This window comes from Labrus mixtus, chromosome 4 (genome assembly GCF_963584025.1).
Source record: "Labrus mixtus chromosome 4, fLabMix1.1, whole genome shotgun sequence".
Lineage (NCBI taxonomy): Eukaryota > Metazoa > Chordata > Actinopteri > Labriformes > Labridae > Labrus > Labrus mixtus.
The window spans coordinates 9,899,757-9,923,284 of NC_083615.1; the positions used below are offsets into that span (position 1 = coordinate 9,899,757).

A 23,528-nucleotide genomic window follows, 5' to 3' on the forward strand; every position below is an offset into this window, starting at 1 on the left:
CCAAGTCTTAGCTCAGGGGTGTAGCTCAGTCCCTGCAAGTTAACAGTTGATGTTGTCTTGGTTATCAATGACATTGTCTTGTCGCAACCCTTCTACCAATACATGAATATGCTTTTTTAGTTTATGCATTTATTTTCATTGTGTTTCTTTTGAGTTTAAATTTATTTAAGATCTTTGCATATTCATGATCAAAATGTTTTCTTGTTACATTCTCTCGGCTAAGAATCCAAATGAGATCTACTTATAGTTATATCAGCATGAGACTATTACTCGACCTTAATCCATCATATGTAAACATACGCATGTTACACATGTGACAATACCATACAGTAATTTATTCTTCACATGTGGACGACTGAAGTTAGGGTTTCCCAGCAGAGACACTGAACCAATATGTGTTTTATACAGTAACTCTGTCATCGCTCATGTGTGGCCTCTGGGGAAGCAGACACACTGAAACACCTCATGTCACCTTTCCTGGAGGCAAGTCACACACACCTGACCCAGCAGTTTTCTTCAACCGCCTGTGCTAGTCTTTATATTAGAGACACAGGCCCCACACACCCAACACTCAGCCGGCCATTATCCAACACTCAGCGGACTCCTCTCCTGCATTAGTGCCCAGCCTCGTCCTGTCAAACCCAGACACAGGACAGAGGCTGTTAGCGGAAGCTGGGTTGGACTGTTAGTGTTAAAAGGGAGCAATGTTTCCTCCGGATTCTCCATTTGACAAATGAGGGCTGATGGAGCAGATCTTGTCGGGGGTCGTTATTTCTGTTGGGGCCGGGCGATCTGTGAGGATGGAGCGCTGTTTGTCTGAGCTATGACTCCCTTTGGGCAAAGAATGAAACTCAAACTCTCCAAATGATGGATGTCAAAGGGAAAACTGTAAAGTATAACACCAGAAAACTTTAAAGCTTTTTTTTTTTTTACTGTAAGTCTCTGTTGAATTTACACGAGACGCCTTCCCTTGCGAAGATAGTTTTACTGCACATAAAGGAATTTCCTTCATGTGGAAGCTAAGTCCTTAATTAGTATCATTAATACTCATTAGCCAAAGTCTCAGTCATGCAGACCCATGAGACTGATAGAAACATGTTCAGTCAGTCACCACCAGGGGCTTTCCCACTGTATTCTTTAATCTTCAAAATTCTGTCTTTAATTTCACACAAAAACCAATGCTTCAAATAAAATGAGGTCACCCAATTACGTGCTGACAAAAAGTACTTCCATTTGCTTAAGGGAGGTGTTATCTCTCTCTGTTATTTCATTCTTGGGGAAATATCACACGTATCTCAGCCTCAGAACTTAATTAGATCAAATTCCATCGGATGTCTTTTCAATGGGGGGGGGGGGGGGATTTATAATGTAATTCACAGGCGTCAGCACTTCTTCAGATACAGTCAGAGTTTACTCAGGGCTAACTTTGATGAATTGTTCAGTTCCCCTGAGTTGTTTGTTGTGTTTTGCATATGAAAACACGACTCGTGAAATAGAGTGTCCATAGCTGAAGCCAGTGTAATCAAAGCTCATTCAGACTTGGCTGTTTGGATCAGTGCAGCTGGCACACGCACCGTTTTCACAGTCTGTGCCATTTCAGCTTGTGGGTGGGGGTGTATTTTGGTGAATCATGTGTCTTATGTGGATTAAAGTCTGTATGATTCAGTTTTCGTACACTGACAGGTTGGAGAAATGTCATGTCTCTGGTTTGACAGAAACTGTGTCACCACATCTGCATGAATAGAATGACTTGAAGTTACTGGGATATTTAACCACAGCCAACAGAGTCATTCAAGTCCATTCGTCAACAACTACAGGAATAGACATTTAGTCACCAGTCATTTTGTAGGACCAGTAAATTCAATGCCGTAAGTTAAATATCAAGAATAAAGTTAAACCTCTGTTGATTTCAGCTCTTTCTCCATGTTTACACCAAAAATCTTAGTTTCTGTTTTTTCCCCATGAAACGAACATGACTACAATTGAACAAACGCTTCCACTTAATCGCAAATACTGTACTATGATAAAAAAAATAAAAAAAACAACCCTGTGTAATACTTGTAGTACTAGTTTGACAGCCATTGGTCTTACTGCCTATGTACCAGAATCAGAGTCAGCTTTATTGGCCATATATGATTTTACACACAAGGAATTTGGCTTCGGTGAACTGTGCTCTCAGTGTACAAAATTATAACGTTAAATATAAAAAAAAAACATAAATAAGCAAAGTATGATATATACAAGGCTAAACATGTTGTATGTACTGTAAGTATGTACAGATTGAATACATACACAAGTTAAGGAAGTATCTGAAGCCCCTTTCACACATGCACTGCATTCCTGAAAATGTCCAGAAATTGCCCAGATGGGTTGCACATTGAACCCTGGATATTCCAGACTTTTCCTGCCAGCCTCCCAGTAGAAAGCAAGAAGTCATTAAAGTTATGTGGATGTGTGAACAAAGCAGATAATATCCAGAAAACCATTATATCATGCAAACGGTAATGGGATCTTGCTGTCGGACAGGCAGGGGCAGACGGTAAATAATCAAGAGTGCATGTGTAAAACAGGCTTTAAATACAAATCTGCAATCAAATCACATCAAGAACTGCACTGACAGACAGACTAGGAAGCCCTGCAGGCGTTCCCCCCTAAAAGACTTAAAAAAGGGTTGAAAACATTCTTTCAAAACAAACATTGACAAACATCTAATAAATTGGAGCTAAACAATAATCTGTAATAACGTAATGATCTAGAGTTTTGTTCCCATCTGCATGCATCTACAGAATCACAAACTCCTTATTATTGCTCAAACAAAGTATCTCTTCCCTCGATGTTTTCTCTGCTTGACCTGTTGCACTAACATGCAGGATCTTACATTATTACTCTAACATTCTTTGGCAAGACTTAATCTAGTTTGCAGAACTTGTTTAGCATTTTGGAAGGGTAAACTCCTGATTGTGTCTTTCATTGGAAAAAAAAAAAAAAAAAAACATGATTTGATTTTCTCACACTTTGAAAAGGACTATTGTTTGTGTCCTCTATGTCTGAAATTGGATGGTGAGTCCTTTTTGAAAGCAGTGGAGGGGAAATGATTTGTATTCACCTGCCGTATCTGAATGGAGCTGAGGAGGGGCTAAGAGAGAAGAGAGAGAGGGAGAGGGAGGGAGGGGGGGTGTGGGGGGGTGGACGACATAGTGCCTCCTTTATGTGATAATGGATTGCTCTGACATTCACACACATTGTGCTGTGGTGTGTCTATCAGTCAATACTCACAAACTCGTGGAATGAATGGCAAATTATAAACAGATGCTATTAAAGATGTGTCAGTCAGTGACACAGCAGGTGACAAATTCATGTGTTGCATATCTCTTTTCACCATCAAGGTGAAAATGCAGACCTTATGTATGCATCATATGTGTCTTTACCACCATCCACTCCTGCAAATGAATCCTTTTTCTCATTTTCCCCCTTCTTCTATGTCCCTGCACTCTCTTTTATTCGTCCGGCTGGCCAACTGGATTTTTCTGTCAGCAGCACAAAGGAGACAAAGTGGAACCGGGGACGGGCAGTAATGAGCAACTCCTCTTACAGTGTTACATATAGAGCGGCCGCGGTGTGGGGAAGGCCTTCAGGAGACAATGGAGGGTTTTGAGAGGTCTGGAGCCCTCTGAAGCCCCTCTTTGATTGAGTTTCCTGGCACTGGGCTCCAGTGTTGGGGGCTGATTGTGGAGTGGGAGCTGTGGGTTTTTCGATGAGGGGGGTTAGGACCCTCCTCTGCGCTGACCTTTCAGAGACACAGGTGGGGTGGAGTGGAAAGGGGCTTGCGGTGGTGGTGGAGGAGGAGGAGGTTGGGAGCGGCAGGAGAGGGTCTATTGTGTTGGTCCGTGAATGTAGAGGTGGTACTCAATAACACTAGAGCTTGCTGCCTCTGTCCACCTGCTGCTGATTTTCTCACCACTGCTCTGTCACTGTTAAATTGCATGTGCTGGTAGAACCTTTTTATTGATGATTGCAGCAGATTTAGCTCGACAACCGCTAGCATGATACACTTGGTTTGCCACGCTAGCTAACATGTTCTAAATCATATTTTCATCATGGTTGTGAGTTAAATTTTTGCAATAAACATTTTGCCCTTATCTCAAAAATAGAGGAAAAAGTTAAGGTACGGGTGCCATGCTTTCACACTCAGTTTGCCAACCTTTGACCAATCAAACGCAGCCCTCGATACATGTGCAATATATTCACAACATTTGCTCAATCAGCTGTCAGCTACCCTCAGATGTCATTGTTGTAAGTTAATTTAAGAATGACAGTGTTATCGCCAAAGCTACCGTAAAAATGTTCCCTTACAGCAGCATGCTAACCACACGCCACATGCATATACTCTGACAGTTATACATATTTGTCTCTACAATTTTTCCCATTTAATGAGCGTGTAAGCATGCTAAAACATTTTGAGACAAATAATGATAAGAACAAATGTTGAAAAAAAAAGTCAGTTTTTACAAGTATTCATAATCTGGGCTTTGTGGTTTTCTGTGCAAAATTGCAATACATTTGCAATAAATGCATCACTTGTCAAGATACTTCAGCCAAAGTTAGTCCCGTAGGATATGAGGAATATCTCATTTGGGTTAACATTGTTAAATATTGCAATGAGGAAATGACTTGAACTATATAAATACAAAGTGAACATATAGGTGTCACAGTTTCTATGTTTTCCTGCTTCCAATTTTTAGAGCAAAGTGCAGCCTCACATTGAGGCTAGAATGATAGTTAACATTTACACTGATTCCTAACTTTAAAGGGGATGAGAAAATGTGATTGTGGGCACATCAGATAGTTGTAGTGTTGTCAGTGAAGACATATAGACCACGGTGCCCGTTTTGTACTAGTGTTTTATTTGTATAGAAAGAGTTTAAAATGAACTTCAGAATAATAAGTCCCAATCTCCAATACATCTATGTCAGTATTCAGTAGGCCAATAAAACCAGGAAGTCCTTCCAATGACACATTTTTCAGTGAGCGAACCAGCTCTCATGGCTCACATGATAAACAATCCTCAGATCCCAAAGAACTTTCACTTACCGATAAGTGGATCGTGCTGAATTTCAGAGGCAAACATTTTTTCACAACAGGATGGACATATCTGGAAACCATTTGAAACCAAGGTGAAGTAATATTAAGTTTAATGCCAGAAACATTTTGAATACAGCTTGCAATTAACTTTTTAATAAAGAAAAATGGAAAGCAGGGTTATTATTATTTTTTTTTTATCATTTAAAGACATAGTGCTGGTCTTCTTCTTTTATCTGTCTTTTTTAAAGTGCCTCTGAAACTCTTAACTCACTCCTGGTGTCTTACTGGGTGCTGAATACCGCACCTTCATGGCCTTTGGGCATACAGATTAAAAGGCTAGACTCAGCCGCCTCTGTCCACCTGCTTCTTTCTCATCTGTAAATTACATGTTCTGTTAACATGCAGCAGTAACAGATTGTTCCAGCGCACAGTCAGCGTTCACGCTTTGTTATCTGATGTTGTCGGCAGATTTTGCCAGACTGAATGGATCCACACAAAGTGCATACAGCTCTCAAAGAGCCATCGCTGCCTGCGTGTACTGTATCAGCACAATTTAAATACCTCCAGAAGAGTGTTTATTATACAGTAGTGCTTTTTCCAGAAAGGCCTGGTTGCATCGGCTGTTGACTCGGAGCAGTCCCACATTGACTGTTCCTCTGTGTTACAATGCCCACAGGACCTCCTCTGCCACAAAACATCACAGCTGACACTGTTTTTTGTGTGTATGAGGTATAACACTTCCTCAGCTTCTTTTCTCACACGCTCCTTCTGTGGCACCCCTAAGCTGAAAGTAAACCCCACATATTGGCCCCATCTTGAGAGATCCTTCACATGCAGAGAAAGCCATCCGGTGCGGACATGGTGGCAAACTGAGATTCTAATCATACCTCTTTTGTTGAGCGCTGTGGAGGTTGAGATGTTTTTCAGGCCACAGCAGATGTCAAGCGTACAGTTTCTCTCCAAGGTTACTCATGAGATGACAAATGGGTCTGAGCCTCTTTGTCCCCCCCTTTTTTTTTTTCTCCTTACGTCTGTGTTTGATGAGAGGGTTGCCATCTTTTTGTCAGCATGGAGATCTGAGAACACAAGGGTATTGCCATGGATACAGAGTGCCCCTTTGGGAGTGTAATTTTGAGTGTCTACTCTGCTGAGAAGTGTATGGAGTGTCCCTATATTTGGCTATAAAACATTTCCCTACATTTGTCGAAGTAGGAGGCTTATTGCTACTTATTTGTCTCTGATTCTGTGTTTTCATGATTGTTTCTGTCTGCTTTCTCAAGGACTTGCTTGTGTTCCTGCGGCAGATTGGTTTTGTGTTGATTACTTTCTCAAAACTGTTGTTTTTGTTGCTTAAGTGCGGCTTGTGACGTACGGCAAGGATTTTGAGAGTCCTTTTGGCTATTCAGGGAGCATTGGAATGCAATCCTCCCACTCCTCCTGCATTGCACATGATAATGAACCTCTGCTCAGCATATGAATGGATTCAACCATAACACACTCATGTGTCAGGACGAGCATACACAATTCTCCATTTTTTCAAGTCTGAAAGCTTCTTTGCTCATCCATAGTCATTCAAAAAACATAAACAGGGGGGGATGCATTTGCAAATAGATGTAAGCGAGTTTATATTCACACAATCAAGAGCTGAACTTACTGGGACATTTTGAAAGATCCTCTTTTAAGGAGTAATTACAGTGTGGGGATTAGCTATGAAATAAAGGTCAAGTTCAGATCCTCAGTTGCTCGTTCAGCCTTGTGCTTCCTCCCCCTCCTGAACTCATTTTAATAAATGCTTTTTAAAAGTGTCTCCATCTGCACATGTCTCCAGTAATGAACTACTGTATAAATAAGGTCAGACAAGCGTACAAATACACTTTGGAGACTTAACTTTTGCCATCTTGCTGTAATTGCTGCTTTGCTAATAATGTTTGGCTTTTGCTGCATTGTGAGTGAGACCTAAAGACCTAAAGACCTAAAGACCTGGAATACATTTACCACCAGGAATGATTAAATAGAGAAAGAGAGGGGTCTTGTGCATCCATCCAATCGTCAGGGGGGGGGTCATGCATTAGTGTGAGGACGTGACAAACCACCCATATGCCATATTGAGCTGGCCTGCAATGATAAGATGAAAGCGAAATCGCCCTTCAATTCCATTCAGGTTGAACAGGCAGGGATTTCCTCCTTAAAGCAGCCGTTCCATCTAGTGGTGCTGCTTCTATCTGCATGCTAAAGAGGAGCCTGCTCTCAGAAGTGCCGGCGCCGTCAGTCATTAGCATTTGGGCAGAGGGGACAGAGAGCGAACCCCGGGGTGTTCTTGGCATGTAGCGGGAGGAAGCTAAGTGAATGCCAATGTGCGGCGCGCTGTGAAAAGAGGAGGACCAAACAAATTGCCGGACACGTTGCATTAGGAACAGATGCCCATTAGCATTAAGGGTTACGGTGGATTGATCCGTTTTGTAAAGAGGCAAAAATATTCTTGGAAAAGTTACACCAGGCATCTTCTACTTAACTTCCTTCAGGATGTTCGGACATGTTTTTCTTAGTGTGGTTCTTGCTTCTAGACCAGCCTACACTTCCAATTATGCAATCTAAGTACTTCACTAGATCTCCCTGTCTGATAAACCTACAAGCATTTCTTCACTGTGGAACAGTACCGGAACTGCAATCATGTAAACTAAATCCACATGATTTAGGGGCGGCAGTAGCTCAGTCCGTAGGGACCTGGGTTTGGAACCGGAGGGTTGGCGGCTCAAGTCCCGGTGCAGACCATAATATGGAAGTTGGTCTGGTAGCTGGAGAGGTGCCAGGGCACTTCCCGAGCACCGCCTAGTTGCCCTTGAGCAAGGCACCAAACCCCCAACCGCTCTGGTGCGCTCCCTGCTTAGCAGTATGTAGCAGCCCCACTCTGACATCTCTCCACCAATGTGTGTCCACAGGTCCTGTTTGTGCATGCGTGTAATTTGGGCCTATGTGTGTGAGAAGCATGGCCCTAAAAATAGTGTAAACCCAAATTTCCCCTCAGGGATTAATAAAGTATATCAAAAATCCCACAAAAATATCATTTTAAAAATATATGGAAACAAAGCCCACACCAAAGTTAAAGTCACCCTTTAATTTATAACATATGTATCCCATTTCCATGTTTCAAAATCAGTTTTGTTTAAAGAATACAAAAATTAAAATAAGAATTCACAGCACATGAATAAAGGGTCCTCACTTAATTGTCTGCTATTGTACAGTGCAGATCAAAGGGTGTCATCGGTTTTGGAGCTGAAGGGTCTCCCCCAACAACATGACCCCAATTCATATGTTAACCACAGCAATTATTTGCATACGGTCCTTCAATTATAAAGCTAATGAGGAGATTATGGGAAACGCATGCTGAAGTTGGCCCTCAGAATGTCCATTGTTATCCTGTAGTTGCAGATGAAAGCCTGTGTGAGGTTTTAGCCAAAGCCACTGAACATTTCACCTCATACAGCACTGCTGTAACTAATACCGCTGCTAATGTCTGTCCCACTAAATTAGCTGGGAATCCAGAGCCAATTGAAACAGCAAAATGTCGCTAATTTAGTGATCCTTTCAGCTTTTGCTTTAAATGACTCACAGAAGACCATTAAGAATGGATATATCTTTATTTTAAAATCCAAAATTCCAAATCCTGGCAACCACGTAAGGAATATTTTCACTATGTTCTACAGCAAGGCCTTTCATGCAACCTTCGCTCCCTTATAGATGTTTAATGGCTCAGAGACACGGGCACTCAGCCTTGGGCATGAATACCATACAATGGCATCCTTAGCTGCAGCAGGCGGCCTCAGAAAAAATAAACTCTTCCAACCGTATCCGTTTTCTCATCACCACTTTCCTGAGTGCCGAGCTATTTTCATCATTATACCCCCACATTCAGCCATCTGTAGGGGATCCCTGCTGCTCCATTAAGGCCATACTGAGGCTCACAAACCTCTGATTGCATGAGCCATCAATAGCGCTGATTATAGGAGTTAATTAGGCTGCTTGGCTTGCATTAGAGAAAGGCTTTATTTTCATCATAGATGGTTAAACTGTACAGTTCTGATGCAACGGCAGTGATTCGGTCGCTGTTGCAGTGTTGCATCACCATTGTCTGGCACAGGAAATGGCAATATGCTCACTAGTGGTTAGCATTCAGCATATGGAGTAGAGGTATCTGTTGCTGTAAGGGAATTTCAATTGAGCTTTTTCCCCTGCTGACTGCTATTCATTTACACCATGCATTGCTTCAATTCTCAGTGCTCGTGCCCTGTCAGCTCCATCAGTGTTCTCGGAGATGGGCTGACCCTCACGTCCTGAAGAACAGCGTGCATGCATGTGTGTGTGTGTGTGTGTGTGTCCCACATGTGCTACGTCTCGCTGACATGTGCACAAAACCAATTAGTTTTGGGATGGTGAAGTAGCCGGCTATGGGAAAATGACAATGGAGTAATTGAAGAGGCCGGCTGAATGAGAGGCCAGACAGCTCAATGCAGCTGTTACACAAGTACCCAATGTTTTCTACACGGACAAAATGGACAGGGAGAAAAGAGAGTTCTGAGTGAAGGTGGTCTTCTTTAGTTGTAGACAGTAATTAACATTACGGCCCTTTTTATTTTGCTGACATTTGTTTTAAGGGCGAGACACGGCTGGTCGTGTAGTTGCATCAAAAGCTCCTTAACAGTGGTCTTGCAGACTTTAGTTTATTTAATACAAATCCAATTAGCTTCAGATCAAAGCCAACCATTTTACAGACAATGCTGCTGTGTTTCAGGTTTAAATGTGTTTTTCCAACCATGCCAACGCAGCCTTTGACTTGCAATCATCTCTGAATTATATAGAATTCAATTAGCAGACTCTTAATATGGGCTTAACTTGTTTTGTCTCTGTCACACATTGTCAGAATTTCATGAAATACTAAACTTTACATCATGCACTAAAGCAGATCTTCAGAGAATTATCATGCTACTTTGTTGTTGTGGAATACTTCAGCGTCTTTGACCATATAAGGATATATAAGAATATACAGCACGTTGCGACATGTAATGATACGAACAATACAAAAGGATTCGATATGATACACTTCACTGTACCTGTAGGGGTTTTTGTCTTGTAAATGAATCGTTCAATTTACTGTAAAGATTTATTCTTAAATGTCTCACAGCAACCTTTTGGCCAATACAGACCGTTATATGCATCATAGATGATCATTCTGTACCCTAAGTGACTAGCTTACTAACATAGTGGCGCATTTTTCTTCAACAGAGCCGGATACTTCCGTTGGGGGATTATAAGGAAAACTGGGCCAAAGGTGGGTTAGGGTTAGGGTTAAGAAAGAGTGCAATAATAGAGATGTAACAATATCAACATTTCTCAATACGATAAAATCACGATAACAAGTCCTGGGTGTGATAATTATTACAATATTTTTTTTAAATGAAAAGAAAATTGAAGACTTGGACTCCGGCTGGACTTTGCATACAAAACAAGTCATACTCACAGTATGTCTATCATCTCTATGCTACTACGTACCTACCTTCAGCTGTTGCTGTGAATAAGAAACTGTTTGATCAAGACGACCATATCGACTTAAAAGTGTGATGAATCGCTAAAACACTGGTCTGCTCCTTTAAGTCCTCCTGAGGTATTACATCATCTTAAGTATTGAGTTTTTTCAGCGAGACAGTAGCTCTGTTTATCCTCTTGTTATCCATTTCTTTTTTGAAAAGAAAAAAAAACCAGAGATCCTTCCTGTCGTGCTTCTTTTCTGAGAGACCATCTCCCGTTCGATATTATCTGACGCCTCACAGCTTTTGGCACAGCACTCCCAACAGCTCTGTGTTTTTGTCTGCGGCCTCAGCAGTCTGTGCTTCAATGAGCTTTATTTACTTTGGCTACTCCAGTTCTGTCAGCACAAGATACATATAAAGGTTCAAGATTTGTGATGTACGGCTTCTGATTGTGTGTCCCCAAGAATTCCGTATTCAAATAAGAAATCTGGCTTGGAACTGTATCCTGTTTAAGATGCAGTGATACTCTGTCTTCGACTCTAAAAATCCCTGATTATGCAGGATTTTGACTTATCCCACATCTGTAAAGTGAATGTGTTAGAATAAGAACAAACACTTAATTTGAATATGGTAAAATCTGGCTGTTTTTAGCTGTTTCTATGCTCACTGTTCAGACAGAGTGTCAGGAGTTCAAGGCCCCAGTGGGTAGTTTCTAGTCTTAACAGCCCCACTTGAGTTCCCACTGTGTGAGGGAGTTTGCTCACAGCGATAATTATAGCACACATACACACAAATGAGCACAGGCACACATATACTGTACGCACACAAAGACACACACATGCTGACCAGCTTGAGCTGAGCTGCTACACCTCATTAAATTGGGAAATGAATCCTGGATGAAGCACTGGCTCCTCTCCAAATAAAAATCACAGGGCTTTTAGGGTTTCACCATAAAAATGTAAAATGAACTCAGTTATTCTCCTGCTGTCACAGACCATCTCTTTTTTAATTTTACTGCTGAACTTTGAAGAAAGAGCTGTATTTTTTTAAACTTGTGAAAGTAGGTTTAATAACTTTTTAAATTAACAAAATGCAATTCCAAAGCAATACCTTTCAAATCGCCTCAAATGGATCTCGTATAAATGACATCCAATTGTAAATTTCTAACACAGCCAGTTGAAACTCAACAGTAGGTCCTCTTGCTTAGTGCAGGTTCAGGAACCCAGCCTGAAGGCTGCAATGAGTTTGATGAACCCCCCCCGGATCTTTTTATCTCAAAGCCGGAGCTGTGTGATGGTGTCCGCAGCAGAGTGATTGGCTGCCCTGGGTGAAAAATAGAGGCCGTCCCACGAGTGGTGTAGCTCAAGCCAGGGGCAGCGGACGTTAGCCCTCGGTTTCTTCCCAAGCCACCAGACACCGACTCTGATTCGTGACTGAAGGGCAACGCTAACAAATGCATCAGATCCCCAAGGAGAACCAGGCCGGGGTCTGGATGCTCAGCTGTCTAGCCTCTGGTCCCAGACTCCTCTGCAGACCAGACCCACTCCCAAAGGCCGGAGAGCAGAACACAAATGCTCTCCACCTTAAATAGGCTCAATTTGATTCTTTCAAACAGTTAACCAGCGTTAATATCCCAAATTTGATGTGCTTTTCTGATAACACAGCAAATTAGCCTCCCTAAGCTCTAAATTAAGCTGTGACATTTTAATACTGTGGCAACCAGCAGCCGCCTGGGGGGACACAGACAGGAGAGATAAAAACAGGTCGGACTGCGGTTGTTAAAAGAAAACGACTTCTCCGAGTCTCATTGGTATTCGTCTGCAAGCTGCTCTCACGTTTCATGAAAATAATGAATAATGCTGATCATTTTTTTTTCTTTTTTAAAGCTGAAAAATGCAGATGAATATGAATTTAAAAGAGCTAAATCATTAATGCTTTCTGGAGCTCAGGTCACACGGTGACAGTAATTATTTCATTATTTGCGTTTTGCTCTTTAGCTCGTTTCAAAAGAATTGCACTCTGTTGGGTTAAATTATGTTATGACAACGCTGAACTGCCTGGCAACAAGATAAGAGTCATACCTTTCTGTTTTGTTATCCGGTCTATTCACAGTTCTCTGGTCTATTCACAGTTCACCCACCATCCTGCACAACCGTTTTGACAGAACTATAATTACAGTTTTTCTAACAAAAGGAAATCCACCCCCCCATCAACAGTTAATTATTGGCCAACCAGCCGTACACCAGTTTGTCCTAACCTGTAAACATCACCCTGTTGAACACAGCATATGTCCTCATTGAGTGTCCGCTGAGGTGTCAGAGATCAGCTCGATCACACCTGATGTTTCCCACTACACTTGTCTCATGAAAGAGCGATGGTTCAGTGTGTGAAATCTGACCTCGCTTCAGTCAGTCAATCAAAGAGATGAAGCCGAGAGTGAAATGGATGGTGAAGTCAGTGTCCCCCATGTCTTGTCCCTTGGCATGTCAACTGGCGGGCTCGTGTGATCGATACGGCAGAGAAGTCTGATGGCATTGTGGCCGCGGCTGTGATTAGCCGAGCTAAATGAGCCCATGTGGGCCTCATCGGACACTGTTGGAGAGCAAAAAGATAGCTTCAAGAGATGCCAACTGCACTGCATGGCAACTAACATCCATCCGTGGACAGAGTTGTATTCAAGTGTCTTTTGAACCGGCTGATAAACAAAAGATAAAAATCGTCTTTAGTGTCATGGCTGCAGTAACAGGATTCAACCGAGTTATCTCTTTCCCCGCTTTCATCTCTGACTCTCCCTCTCTCTTCCTCTCCCTGCAGTTGTGGATGTGCACGCGTCCTCACACAGTGTGACAGACAGGCATCCCTGTGATCCGGGTCAGACCTTTTGCGTCAAACGCCGATGATGGAGAGGAGGAGGATGGACGCGTCACTGCTGGTGCTGCTCCTGGGACACCTGGCAGCCGCACTGGAGGTCCCACTAGACCGTAAGACAACACATCAGACACTGACACCACAATACACATTCATATCATTATGTCATTTTCTGACATGATAAAGAGAGGGTGATTATGGAATGATGCATTCATTTGTGAAATGTGCTCATTTGCACCAGCGGTATTCTAACCTGTCAATAGTCCATCAACCATTGCAGCTACAGGTTACCTTTAGGAACACTCATTTATCAGCTGGATATTTTTAAATTAATCGATTCATCTTTTTGACCATTTTTATTGACCACTTTTCAATCATTTGTAAAATTAAAGCACCAAACAATCTAATTTCAATATCAAGACTGAGAAGCTGTTTAACCTTTTGTCCTATAAGATAACACTTTTTATCATTTCAATAGTTACAGAATCATTTTAAAGTATTGGCCTTTAAAGTCATTATTATACATCTGTATATACATGTATTAGCTTCTTGTTACAAATGTGTCATTTGTGGTTTCAGTTTATATTTTATAGCTGGAGGAAACTCTTTATTTCATTGGTTCCGTGAATACGAAAATAACTAGTTTTCTTAATTTTTTGCTTTGGGGGGGGGGAAAGGAAAAGAGTTTCCATACTGACCTCCATCCTCCTATCATCACATCCTGATATCACTGTGGTTGTAGACTTGTTACTCATTCTTTGGTTGGAGCTGCTGACCACTGGAGCCTGGAAACTGACCTACATCAAACCATGTGTGAAGCAGAAATAATGCTGGAAAATATTGTTCACCACTAATGTCTGGTTTTCTTTGCTGTCATGATTGTTTCTTCTTGTTTGCTGATTCTTTGGAAAAACACTAAAGTTCTGGAAGGATGTAAGTCTGATACTAGTGTGAATTTACTGCAGAGGTTTTGCTAGCTGTTGGTTGTTATGCTGTGCATTAAAGGCCGTATGTTATATTTTTCCATTATATTTTAATGCATTTCTTAGTCTGCTTTATGTTATAAAATGCAGAGTGTGATTTGGAGTGGACTTCAGTATATTGCATGCTTTGTTTGCTGTTTTTGCTCTGTGTGTTTCTGCAGTGGTAGAGCAATTCCTGTTGAGCAATACTGCAAACAGCATGAGTTCTTATATCATTTGTCATGTCATAGTCCATTAGTTATCACCCCAGCTCTGACAGGAATACATTAGGCATTGGATCATTACAACAAAGTGAAATGTATCTGAGCATTCTGCATGCCTATGTCTTGTTGTTGCCCATGTTATGGGAGGTTTTTTTATGCGTGTCAGCAAACAGTTGTGTGCTTTGATTCAGTGTGGTAAGTCTGCATGTTATCTCTAATGACTGTGTGTGTGGTCAATACAGCAACAGAAAGAAAAGCTAAGTTATGCAGTAAAGGTCATGATTGAATGTTACCCTCTGTCTGATCTCATTTAGTGCCGCAGCCACCGACCATAACTCACCAATCCCCCAAGGATTACATCATCGACCCTCGAGAGAACATTATAATTCACTGTGAAGCCAAGGGGAAGCCTCATCCCAGGTATGAATCTTTCTGCAATCATGGATGTGTGTCTAACAAAGGTATTCCAGGTTTGGATTCAACCAACACCTGTTAAAGTGTCACTTGAAAGGTCACATAATATACTCCTTTGCAACAAATGTAAATACGTCTCAGAGTTCCCCAAAACATGTCTGTGAAGTTTCTTGTCATAAATCCACTCTGATCCTGTATTTAAGAATGCCCCTCTATTTCAGCCCTGCTCAGAACAGGCTGTTTGTGTGTCTGTAGCTTTAAATGCAAGTGAGCTGTGTTTGACCACGCCCCCTCTCTGGAAGGTCTCGGGTGACTTAGGCATTTTTGCGTCATGCCGTATTGTTTACTGTGAGAAGGCAGACCCAGAAGGCAAAACAAACACCTATCTTTGGTGTCATCCTCCTGGGGGAGGGGTTACTGTCCTTTGTAATGTCACAAAGGGAAAATCTCCATATGGCTTGTTTGAGCGCACATTTTTTGAAAAGTGGAGCAGTCAAAAGACGGAGAGGATGGACTTTTAACATAATTGGGGGGTTTTTGTAGACAGACTAGACACACATATTAGTGTTTCAAAACTATGGTAAAGTGTATTTTGCATCATATGTGACCTTTACAGCCTCAGTCGACAGCAAGTCTCAAGAAAGTTTAGAATTCACCCAGTAAAGTAATTATTTTATCCCTGCACATGCTGCCCTTGCCACAGGCCGACTTTAGCAAACGCTCTATTGATACTTTAGTTCCATCTTCATCTTGTATAACACTTACTAATTTACCTGCACAAGCACAGCACCCTTTGAACTTGTACTTTGTATACCTGCAAGGACACTCATCAAAGCAACACAGTTCCTTGTCTTTAGGGTTCACTTTACCTTAACAGAGCCTTAACCCGATCACCAAATCGTACAGCTCACCATCTGAATACAGTACAAAAGAATCTACGCACTAACATCTTTTTCAGTGCTCTCAACAGCCACATGAATTTGAATCTTAAGAATGTCTATATGACATGAAATATCCATCTCTGAATGTGGGCATGTAAGATCAAAAACAAATTCTTCTTTATGACTGTTGGAGATCAGATTTGCCCACATAAAAGCAGTGAGAAGTGTATGGAGGAAAACGCAGGTCCAAAAATGTCTTCTGTGAAATAACCATTTGGAAAAAAAAAACATTTTTTTAACCCATTATTTGAAAAAAAAACTTTGAATTGCCTTTTGAAGAAGTTCCTCACAAAGACTAACAAGTTCAGAAATGATTCATCCATGCTGTTCAAATCTCTTAACATTTGTCTATCCTTGAAATACAATGTGGTGGTGGCTGTACACCTGAGAATGATTATACATTCATATAAATTAGATACTAGCTTCACTGTTATGAACTTTGATATTTTCTTTTCCAGTTTCTCCTGGACAAGAAACGGGACCCACTTTGACATCGAGGAGGACCCAAACGTCAGCATGAAGCCACACTCTGGGACTCTGGTAGTGGACATCAGCAGAGCGAAGGCCGAGCAATACGAGTGTGTTTACCAGTGCACAGCGAGGAACAAACATGGAACTGCTGTTTCCCACAACATTGTCGTACGACAGTCCAGTAAGTGCAGTGCTAGTCTGTCATTTGTAACACTTCATTTGTCTCCTCTTAATGTCATGCATATCCCACATCTTTCTCACATCATTGTTCTGTTTTTTTTGCTTCAAACAATTAAGTGGCATTTCCATTTTAAGAGCACTCATGAAAGGTAAAGGTTGCATGTAGAAAGCAGCGTGTTTTTCTTAGCAGGAAGTGACAGTAGATAGAGTGAACAATCCCTTGTATTTCTCCTTTTTGTTCATTCAGTAAGGCATCCCTCGCTCATCCTGCCTCGTCACCTCCGTCATCATGTCAGCAGCAGTCCATTAGTGACCCATATTTTCTGTCAAATTACTCTTCATCCACTGATGTCCTTCTTCAACCTTTGCAGGGTCCCCCTTGTGGTCAAAGGAGAGAATCAGTCCAATGGTGGTTCAGGAAGGCGTGTCCCTGGTGTTGCCGTGCCGACCCCCTGCTGGCCTGCCCCCTCCCATCATATTCTGGATGGACAACAGTGAGCACTACACTCGTCAAGGATAATGCTTAATCTGAACATACTCTGCAGCACATTTACGGACTACATTATAAACATGTCAAATTCACAATTCTTTTTTTATAGTCTGTGGCAGTCAACTCGAGGTTTTTGGGTAATGTGGTTTACTATCGTGAAATTCCAGCTTCGTGCTTCTGTGCTAAATTAGAGGGTGCTTACAGTCTTATTTTAGCTCTTGTTTTTAATGTAGTTGAACAAAGTATCACACTTAATTAGTTTTCATTACTTGATTCATTAAATGTGTTGATTTTAAAGGGTTAGTTCACTCAAACTAAAAAGCACATTACTTAAAGTAGTATTTATCAATTCAGATATTCTCGGTTTAGTTGAGAATACAGGTCTGTTGTGCAGAGAAATTATAAATATAGTCCCAAAGGAAAGGGCTGCTAATGTCAATATTAAGTGTAAAAATTAAACACAAAATTTAAGTATTTGTATATAAATAAACAATAAATGCAAGACTTAGTGGTTGAAGTACACGTTTCTCATGACCCCGTTTGTATCGTTAAATATTTTAGCCTCTGTGTAGAAACTCAGACAGTTATCTGCTGCATGTAGATTACGTATTACTGATAAGGACCTCATACAACACTGCTTTAAAAAACAACTGGACTGTCCCTTTACAAAATCAACCATCAAGCCGTTTTAGAGCTTCTGATCACATCACACAAACTTCCTCAGTGAATACAGATTCCCACTTATGGTGGAAATATGAGATTTACAGATTTCAAAGTTAAAGTCGCACTTAAAGGACATTTTCTACCTGTTTCCTTAGAATGTATATGTAATATAAATTCACCAAACTAACCTTCTGACAGGTCAGTTTACTGTGTGTTCTGTAGCTTTCATTTGTATTATATGTACATTACATTAAAGTTGGTTTAAACAGCAGAAGGTTGTGTGATGAAGTTTAAAGCTAAAGAGAAAAAAGCTATTTAATTGGCCTTGTGGTGAAGATGAAGATTAAACATTACAATCTAGTTAAAAATGTGCAGGTTTTAAGATATTTCCCTCTGAGGTTCATGGTTCTATCCAAGATAGATAGAGGTGAAAAACCACATTAGGTTCTCGTTTACTTTCTGTAGAAAAGCAACAACCTCTCTTTGGGTGATTCAGTAAATGTTGTCTGTTTCACTGGTAGGACGGGGTTTCAGAACTTAGAAATAATCCTTAATTAGAATCGATTAAACGAACGCTTCAAAGAAGAGCTCTTACAGTAACATTTACTAAACTTGTTTTTGCTTCAAAGGATTTAATATTCCGTACATTTCAGACTTCCAGAGGCTGCCTCAGAGCAACAGGGTGTCCCAGTCCCTCAACGGAGACCTTTATTTCTCTAATGTGCTCCGAGAGGATTCCAGGAACGACTACATCTGCTACGCCCGTTTCCCGTACACTCAAACCATCCAGCAGAAACAACCAATCAGCCTCAAGGTCCTCAGCCGTAAGTCTGACCATGTGTGTGTGTGTGTGTGTATGATGATAAAGGCAGTCAAATGAACTGGAGGTGTAATGAGCAAAACATGAGAGTGAGTGAGTTATTGTGTTAATGTGTCCACGTGAGAGAGAGATCATTTATGTGTTACCACGAGTGCGTAGGAGGGAAGCAGCATTTCCTATCAGTGATTCCATCCTCAGAGACGCCAGCGGTCGTCATCCCCCTGAAAAGAAAGATTGTCAGAGCTTTGATTGCCCCGAGCTCTATCAGCCCGACAGGCGTTCATTTATTACTTCAGCATACGCACTCTCCACCAACAAAGGCCGCTCTCATTCAGTGGAGCATTTAGCTGTTGACATGATGACAGGCTGTCCTCACTACACTCCTCTATTACTATCATTCCTCATCTCTGACTGGATTCATTTAAAGTTTTGTTTTTTGCACTTGTATTTTCTACTCATGTTAAGTTGATTTTAATTTCTCATGTGACTGATGATTTCAACTTGTGGCGTGTTTGATTTCTTCTTTTTTTTTCTGTTGTGTTACAGTGGATGCAATCAATGACACAATGGCAGCTTTTTACAATGACACTGATTTATTTAGTGGTGAGTTTTTAGCACCCACTAGTGTTCGTCCTACCCAACCTAGTGCTCCAGAGTCTGAACTTTCTACCCACTAACACTTACCCTTAAATCCAGCAAACCCACAGACTTGTTACACTCTCACCGGGGTGAGGTCTAGCACCCTCTAGTGTTAACACCCCTTCATAGACATTCAAACCCTGATTTTTTTTAACCCGTTTACATTAACCCCTTAATCCAAGAATCATAGTGAGCTCTTTCCCCCTCCTTCACTCCTGATCTATCCAATCAAAACCCTTTTAATAACTGATAACTTCCTCCTTTTAACTGTAACAGCATGGGGATTTCTTTTTCTGATGAGCTGATTTTTGCAAATGTTACAACATGTCTACAGCTTTAAAAACAAGAATGAATTCCAATTGAAAATAAATACAAGGTTAAGCATATACATGTAATTGAATTGATGGTAAACTATGAGTTTGATTACAGCAGCTCTTGAAAGTAAAAATATGTAGGGATGCATCAAGGGTTAAAATCAGGGCTGATACAGATTACTTCTGCAGTTCAAAGGTTCAAATATCTGTAAATGGGGCAAGAATCAGCCGATACCAATACTCAGCCTATATATCGATGCATCCCTGTAATGATTCAAAATTCTCTTCCGTGATTGCCAAACCTCTGTCAGACAGAAAATCTGCCATCTTCATTCTCATAATCACCTTTTTTCCCTCTCATTTATTTAATCTCCTTTCATCCCTTATTTCTTAGAATATCTCTCTTTGTTTGAAATATACCAGACGCTGGCTGAATGAACACATGTAAACAGTTTCTACTCATAAAACTGATCATGCCAAATTGTAAAGTTATTATCATGACTATTATCGTAAACATTTTGTTGGATGATTTTCGTAATTGTTTTAGACCGTTTTTTAATACATCTTTACCTGCACGGTAAAACAAAGCACATTTCATCTCTCTGATTATCAATTCTATATTAGGATTATTGTAGTGTTTATTATAACCCTAGAGGGCGATTTAATGTGATTAAAAGAGCCACAGAAAGCCGCAATAAAACAACAACATGACGATAACATTTATATCCAACCATAAAATATGAGAATAGTGGTCTGTAATGAAGTGGTTTAGTGCCAGTGCATTTACTTGTAGGGGAGAGGTTTCGTTATACCACAGAGTACAACGAGAAAGGAGTCTGATTTTGAAGGCCCTGTAAGAGGTGGTAATGGTTTTATTGTGAATCTGTGTGTGTGTGTGTGTGTGTAACTGTAGACGACCCTGCGGATGAGAGGAAGCCAACCTTCCTCGTCCCATCTGGCCCCTCCAGCTCCAAAACCGTGCTGAGAGGACAGGTGCTGGAGATGGAGTGCATCGCCGAAGGACTGTAAGTGAAAGAATCTGCCATTACTTCAGCTCTGAGCGCCTCGAGTGCCCACCTGCTCGAGTGTCATCGTCGCTCTTTGTCTCGTCTTCCTTTGAATCCAGGCCCACCCCGGATATCTCCTGGACCAAAGTGAGCGGCGAGCTCCCCACCAAGCGCACGTATTTCCTGCACTACCAGCGGACTCTTCGCATTGAGAACGTGTCGGAATCAGACGCTGGAGATTACCGCTGCACCGCCAAGAACAAGCTGGGCTCGGTGCACCACAACATCCACGTCATGGTCAAAGGTTTGTCTGATATAATGACGTGCAGATTCCAATCATTCACTCCGTCTGTCTGTCTCTTCCGCTCCCTCCGTCTCATAATTGATTTATGCACATATGCCAACAGGGCAGTGTGTTCAGTGATTAATTCTCCAGCCGTCTTCTGCGCTCTGTTCTATTTTCAGCCGCTCCTTATTGGATCGGCGCACAGCCCAGAAACCTTGTTCTCGCTCCGGGAGAGAACGGGGTGCTGACCTGCAGAGCCAGTGGCACGCCCAAGCCCTCCATCACCTGGGCCATGAACGGCATCCCCATAGAGAGTGAGTGCAGCCTGCTCCGTCTTACTGAAACTCCATCTGCTAACAAAAAAGAAACGTACCGGTCTCTATGGCAGTACATGACTTTTTCTAAAAAGCTGAATATTGTAAAGTTCGATTTTTTGAGAATACTTTTCTGAATTACAGATTAGTAAATACCTCTGGTCTGCATAGCATATTGAAGATTGGATTTACAATCCTTGAGTTTGATAATCAATACTTGATCAAAGTAAAAAAAATATTTGCATCAGTTTTTAATCTGCTCTCAAAGTAGTGTTTCAAAATATTTAATAATTATGCCAATTAGTGTCAGCATACGATGGTCAGGCATCGAGAGGGGGAACTCTAATATTAATTACTGAGTTTGAGAGGTCAAGTTGACAGACTTTAGACAGAGCTATACTAAGTTGTCCCCATTTTCTGAACCTAACTGGCTGGCTGTAGCTTCATATTTAAAGCACAGCTGTGTGAGTGGTATCAATTTCTTCCCTTAAGAATGCCCTTTTCCTCAAACTAGTAAACTGTAACCTAAACACGGAGCATTTCAGTATAAAATGTGTATATAATATAAAATAAAAACGATTAAAATGACTAATAGTGACATTTCAGTGCAGAAATATCTGATTAAACATTTTTGAATAAGACTAATTAATTCCAGATTCAAGCTGTTTGCAGTCTTCAGTAATCTGTGCTACAGACACATTTTTCTCACTATTTAAAAGTACTGATACTCAGCTTTACGTGAGATACTCAAACCTCCCGTCAGCATGTTACTCTCTACAGAAACGTTACTACACGAGGAATCCAGAATTCAAATAACCAGAGTAACATTTGTAACCCTTGATCAGATTCTCCAAAGGATCTGAGCAGAAAGGTGGAGGACGACACCATCATCTTCACTGATGTGCAGACGGGATCGAGTGCAGTCTACCAGTGTAACGTCTCCAATGCCTACGGCTACCTCCTGTCCAACGCCTTCATCAACGTGCTCTGTAAGTTCATTACCTCAAGCTCCATTTTTTTTTAATCCAGAATGCTGTTTTCCATTCACATTGATTTTCTGAGTGTAATAACACAGCATTAATGGCCGCTGTCTCTCTGCAGCCGAGACGCCCAGAGTGCTGACACCAGCCAACAAAGTCTACCAGGTCATCAAAAACCACCGGGCCCTGATGGACTGCGCCTCCTTTGGGTCACCCATCCCTAAAATTACCTGGTGAGTTAATGAACTTAAACCAAGGTGAAGTTTTGTTTTATGTTTCTTTTAAAGCTCACGTCCCTTTGTGTCTCAGGTTCAAAGACAGCCGGTCGAGCACCCTGGATGGAGATCCTTACATCCTCCATGACAACGGGACTATAGAGATACACACAGCTCAAGCACACAATGCTGGAAAATACACCTGTGTGGCCAGGAACTCGCTGGGGAAAGAAGAGAATCACATCCTCCTAGAAGTCAAAGGTGAGAGTGTCCTCAGTGAAGATGATGCTTCACATTTAGCCATATTCACACATAAACTGAAGACTCTTTCTAGATCATTCAGGATTGTCTGATGAAAGTCACCTCACCTAATCACCTAATTTTGCTGCTTTATTACTTGTATTGACCATTTGTCTGTATCTTTAGAATTGTATCAACATAATGATTAAATGATCAGTCAAAAAATGATATTTTGTTAGGTAAAAAGGACAGTTTTAACCCTGTTCTTATCCATTATATTTACTTAGTATTATAAGTGATGCTCACACTCTGATGCATTTTGTTCAGATTCTCTAATTTGAATCATTTAACTTGGCTCAAACATCTGACCAAACCTTCTCCCCCTTCCACCAGAGCCCACCCGGATCCTGAAGCAGCCAGAGTATAAGGTGGTCCAGCGGGGCCGCTCTGCAGTGTTTCAGTGTAAAGTGAAACACGACCCCTCGCTGATCCCCACCATGACGTGGCTCAAAGACGACGGAGAGCTGCCTGATGATGAGAGGTGAGAGCTGCGTGGAGATGTCTCACGTTTAGACCGTTATCCCCAAGTTATTTGTTTGCTAGATTTTGTTTGACTACTTTTCTGAATAAGAAAAAAACACACATTCTTTTTTAAGTGGTATATATGAATGCTTTTTTTCCCCAGGTTTTACGTAGACTCGGACAGCCTCACCATCACCGAGGTGTCAGAGATCGACGCGGGCGTGTACACCTGCATCATGAACACGACTCTGGACCATGATTCAGCCAGCGCTGAGCTCACTGTTGTCGGTACGTTCAGCCTTTCTGAAACCTCAATTTCACTGACTCACAAATTATTAAAGGTCTTCCCAGAAAAGTTAATCTGTCCAATA

The 23,528-nt window shown here is 41.3% G+C and overlaps 1 protein-coding gene across 7 annotated transcripts in view; it reads left to right on the plus strand.

Moving 5' to 3' along the window:
• Window positions 1-23,528, plus strand: part of LOC132972738 (neuronal cell adhesion molecule-like) — a 71,829-nt gene that overhangs the window by 39,529 nt on the left and 8,772 nt on the right. For 5 of the 7 annotated variants that reach the window (XM_061035791.1, XM_061035785.1, XM_061035788.1 and 2 more), the window contains exons 3-16: window positions 13,422-13,588; window positions 14,976-15,081; window positions 16,475-16,668; window positions 17,039-17,161; window positions 18,474-18,644; window positions 19,187-19,243; window positions 20,507-20,618; window positions 20,720-20,904; window positions 21,066-21,200; window positions 22,046-22,189; window positions 22,302-22,413; window positions 22,490-22,656; window positions 23,029-23,176; window positions 23,321-23,445. In XM_061035791.1, coding sequence (XP_060891774.1) covers window positions 13,504-13,588; window positions 14,976-15,081; window positions 16,475-16,668; window positions 17,039-17,161; window positions 18,474-18,644; window positions 19,187-19,243; window positions 20,507-20,618; window positions 20,720-20,904; window positions 21,066-21,200; window positions 22,046-22,189; window positions 22,302-22,413; window positions 22,490-22,656; window positions 23,029-23,176; window positions 23,321-23,445 — 1,864 coding nt within the window. In that variant the 5' untranslated portion in view covers window positions 13,422-13,503. The remainder of the gene's footprint in view (window positions 1-13,421; window positions 13,589-14,975; window positions 15,082-16,474; window positions 16,669-17,038; window positions 17,162-18,473; window positions 18,645-19,186; window positions 19,244-20,506; window positions 20,619-20,719; window positions 20,905-21,065; window positions 21,201-22,045; window positions 22,190-22,301; window positions 22,414-22,489; window positions 22,657-23,028; window positions 23,177-23,320; window positions 23,446-23,528) is intronic. The other 2 variants (XM_061035787.1, XM_061035789.1) reach the window with 1 other exon arrangement.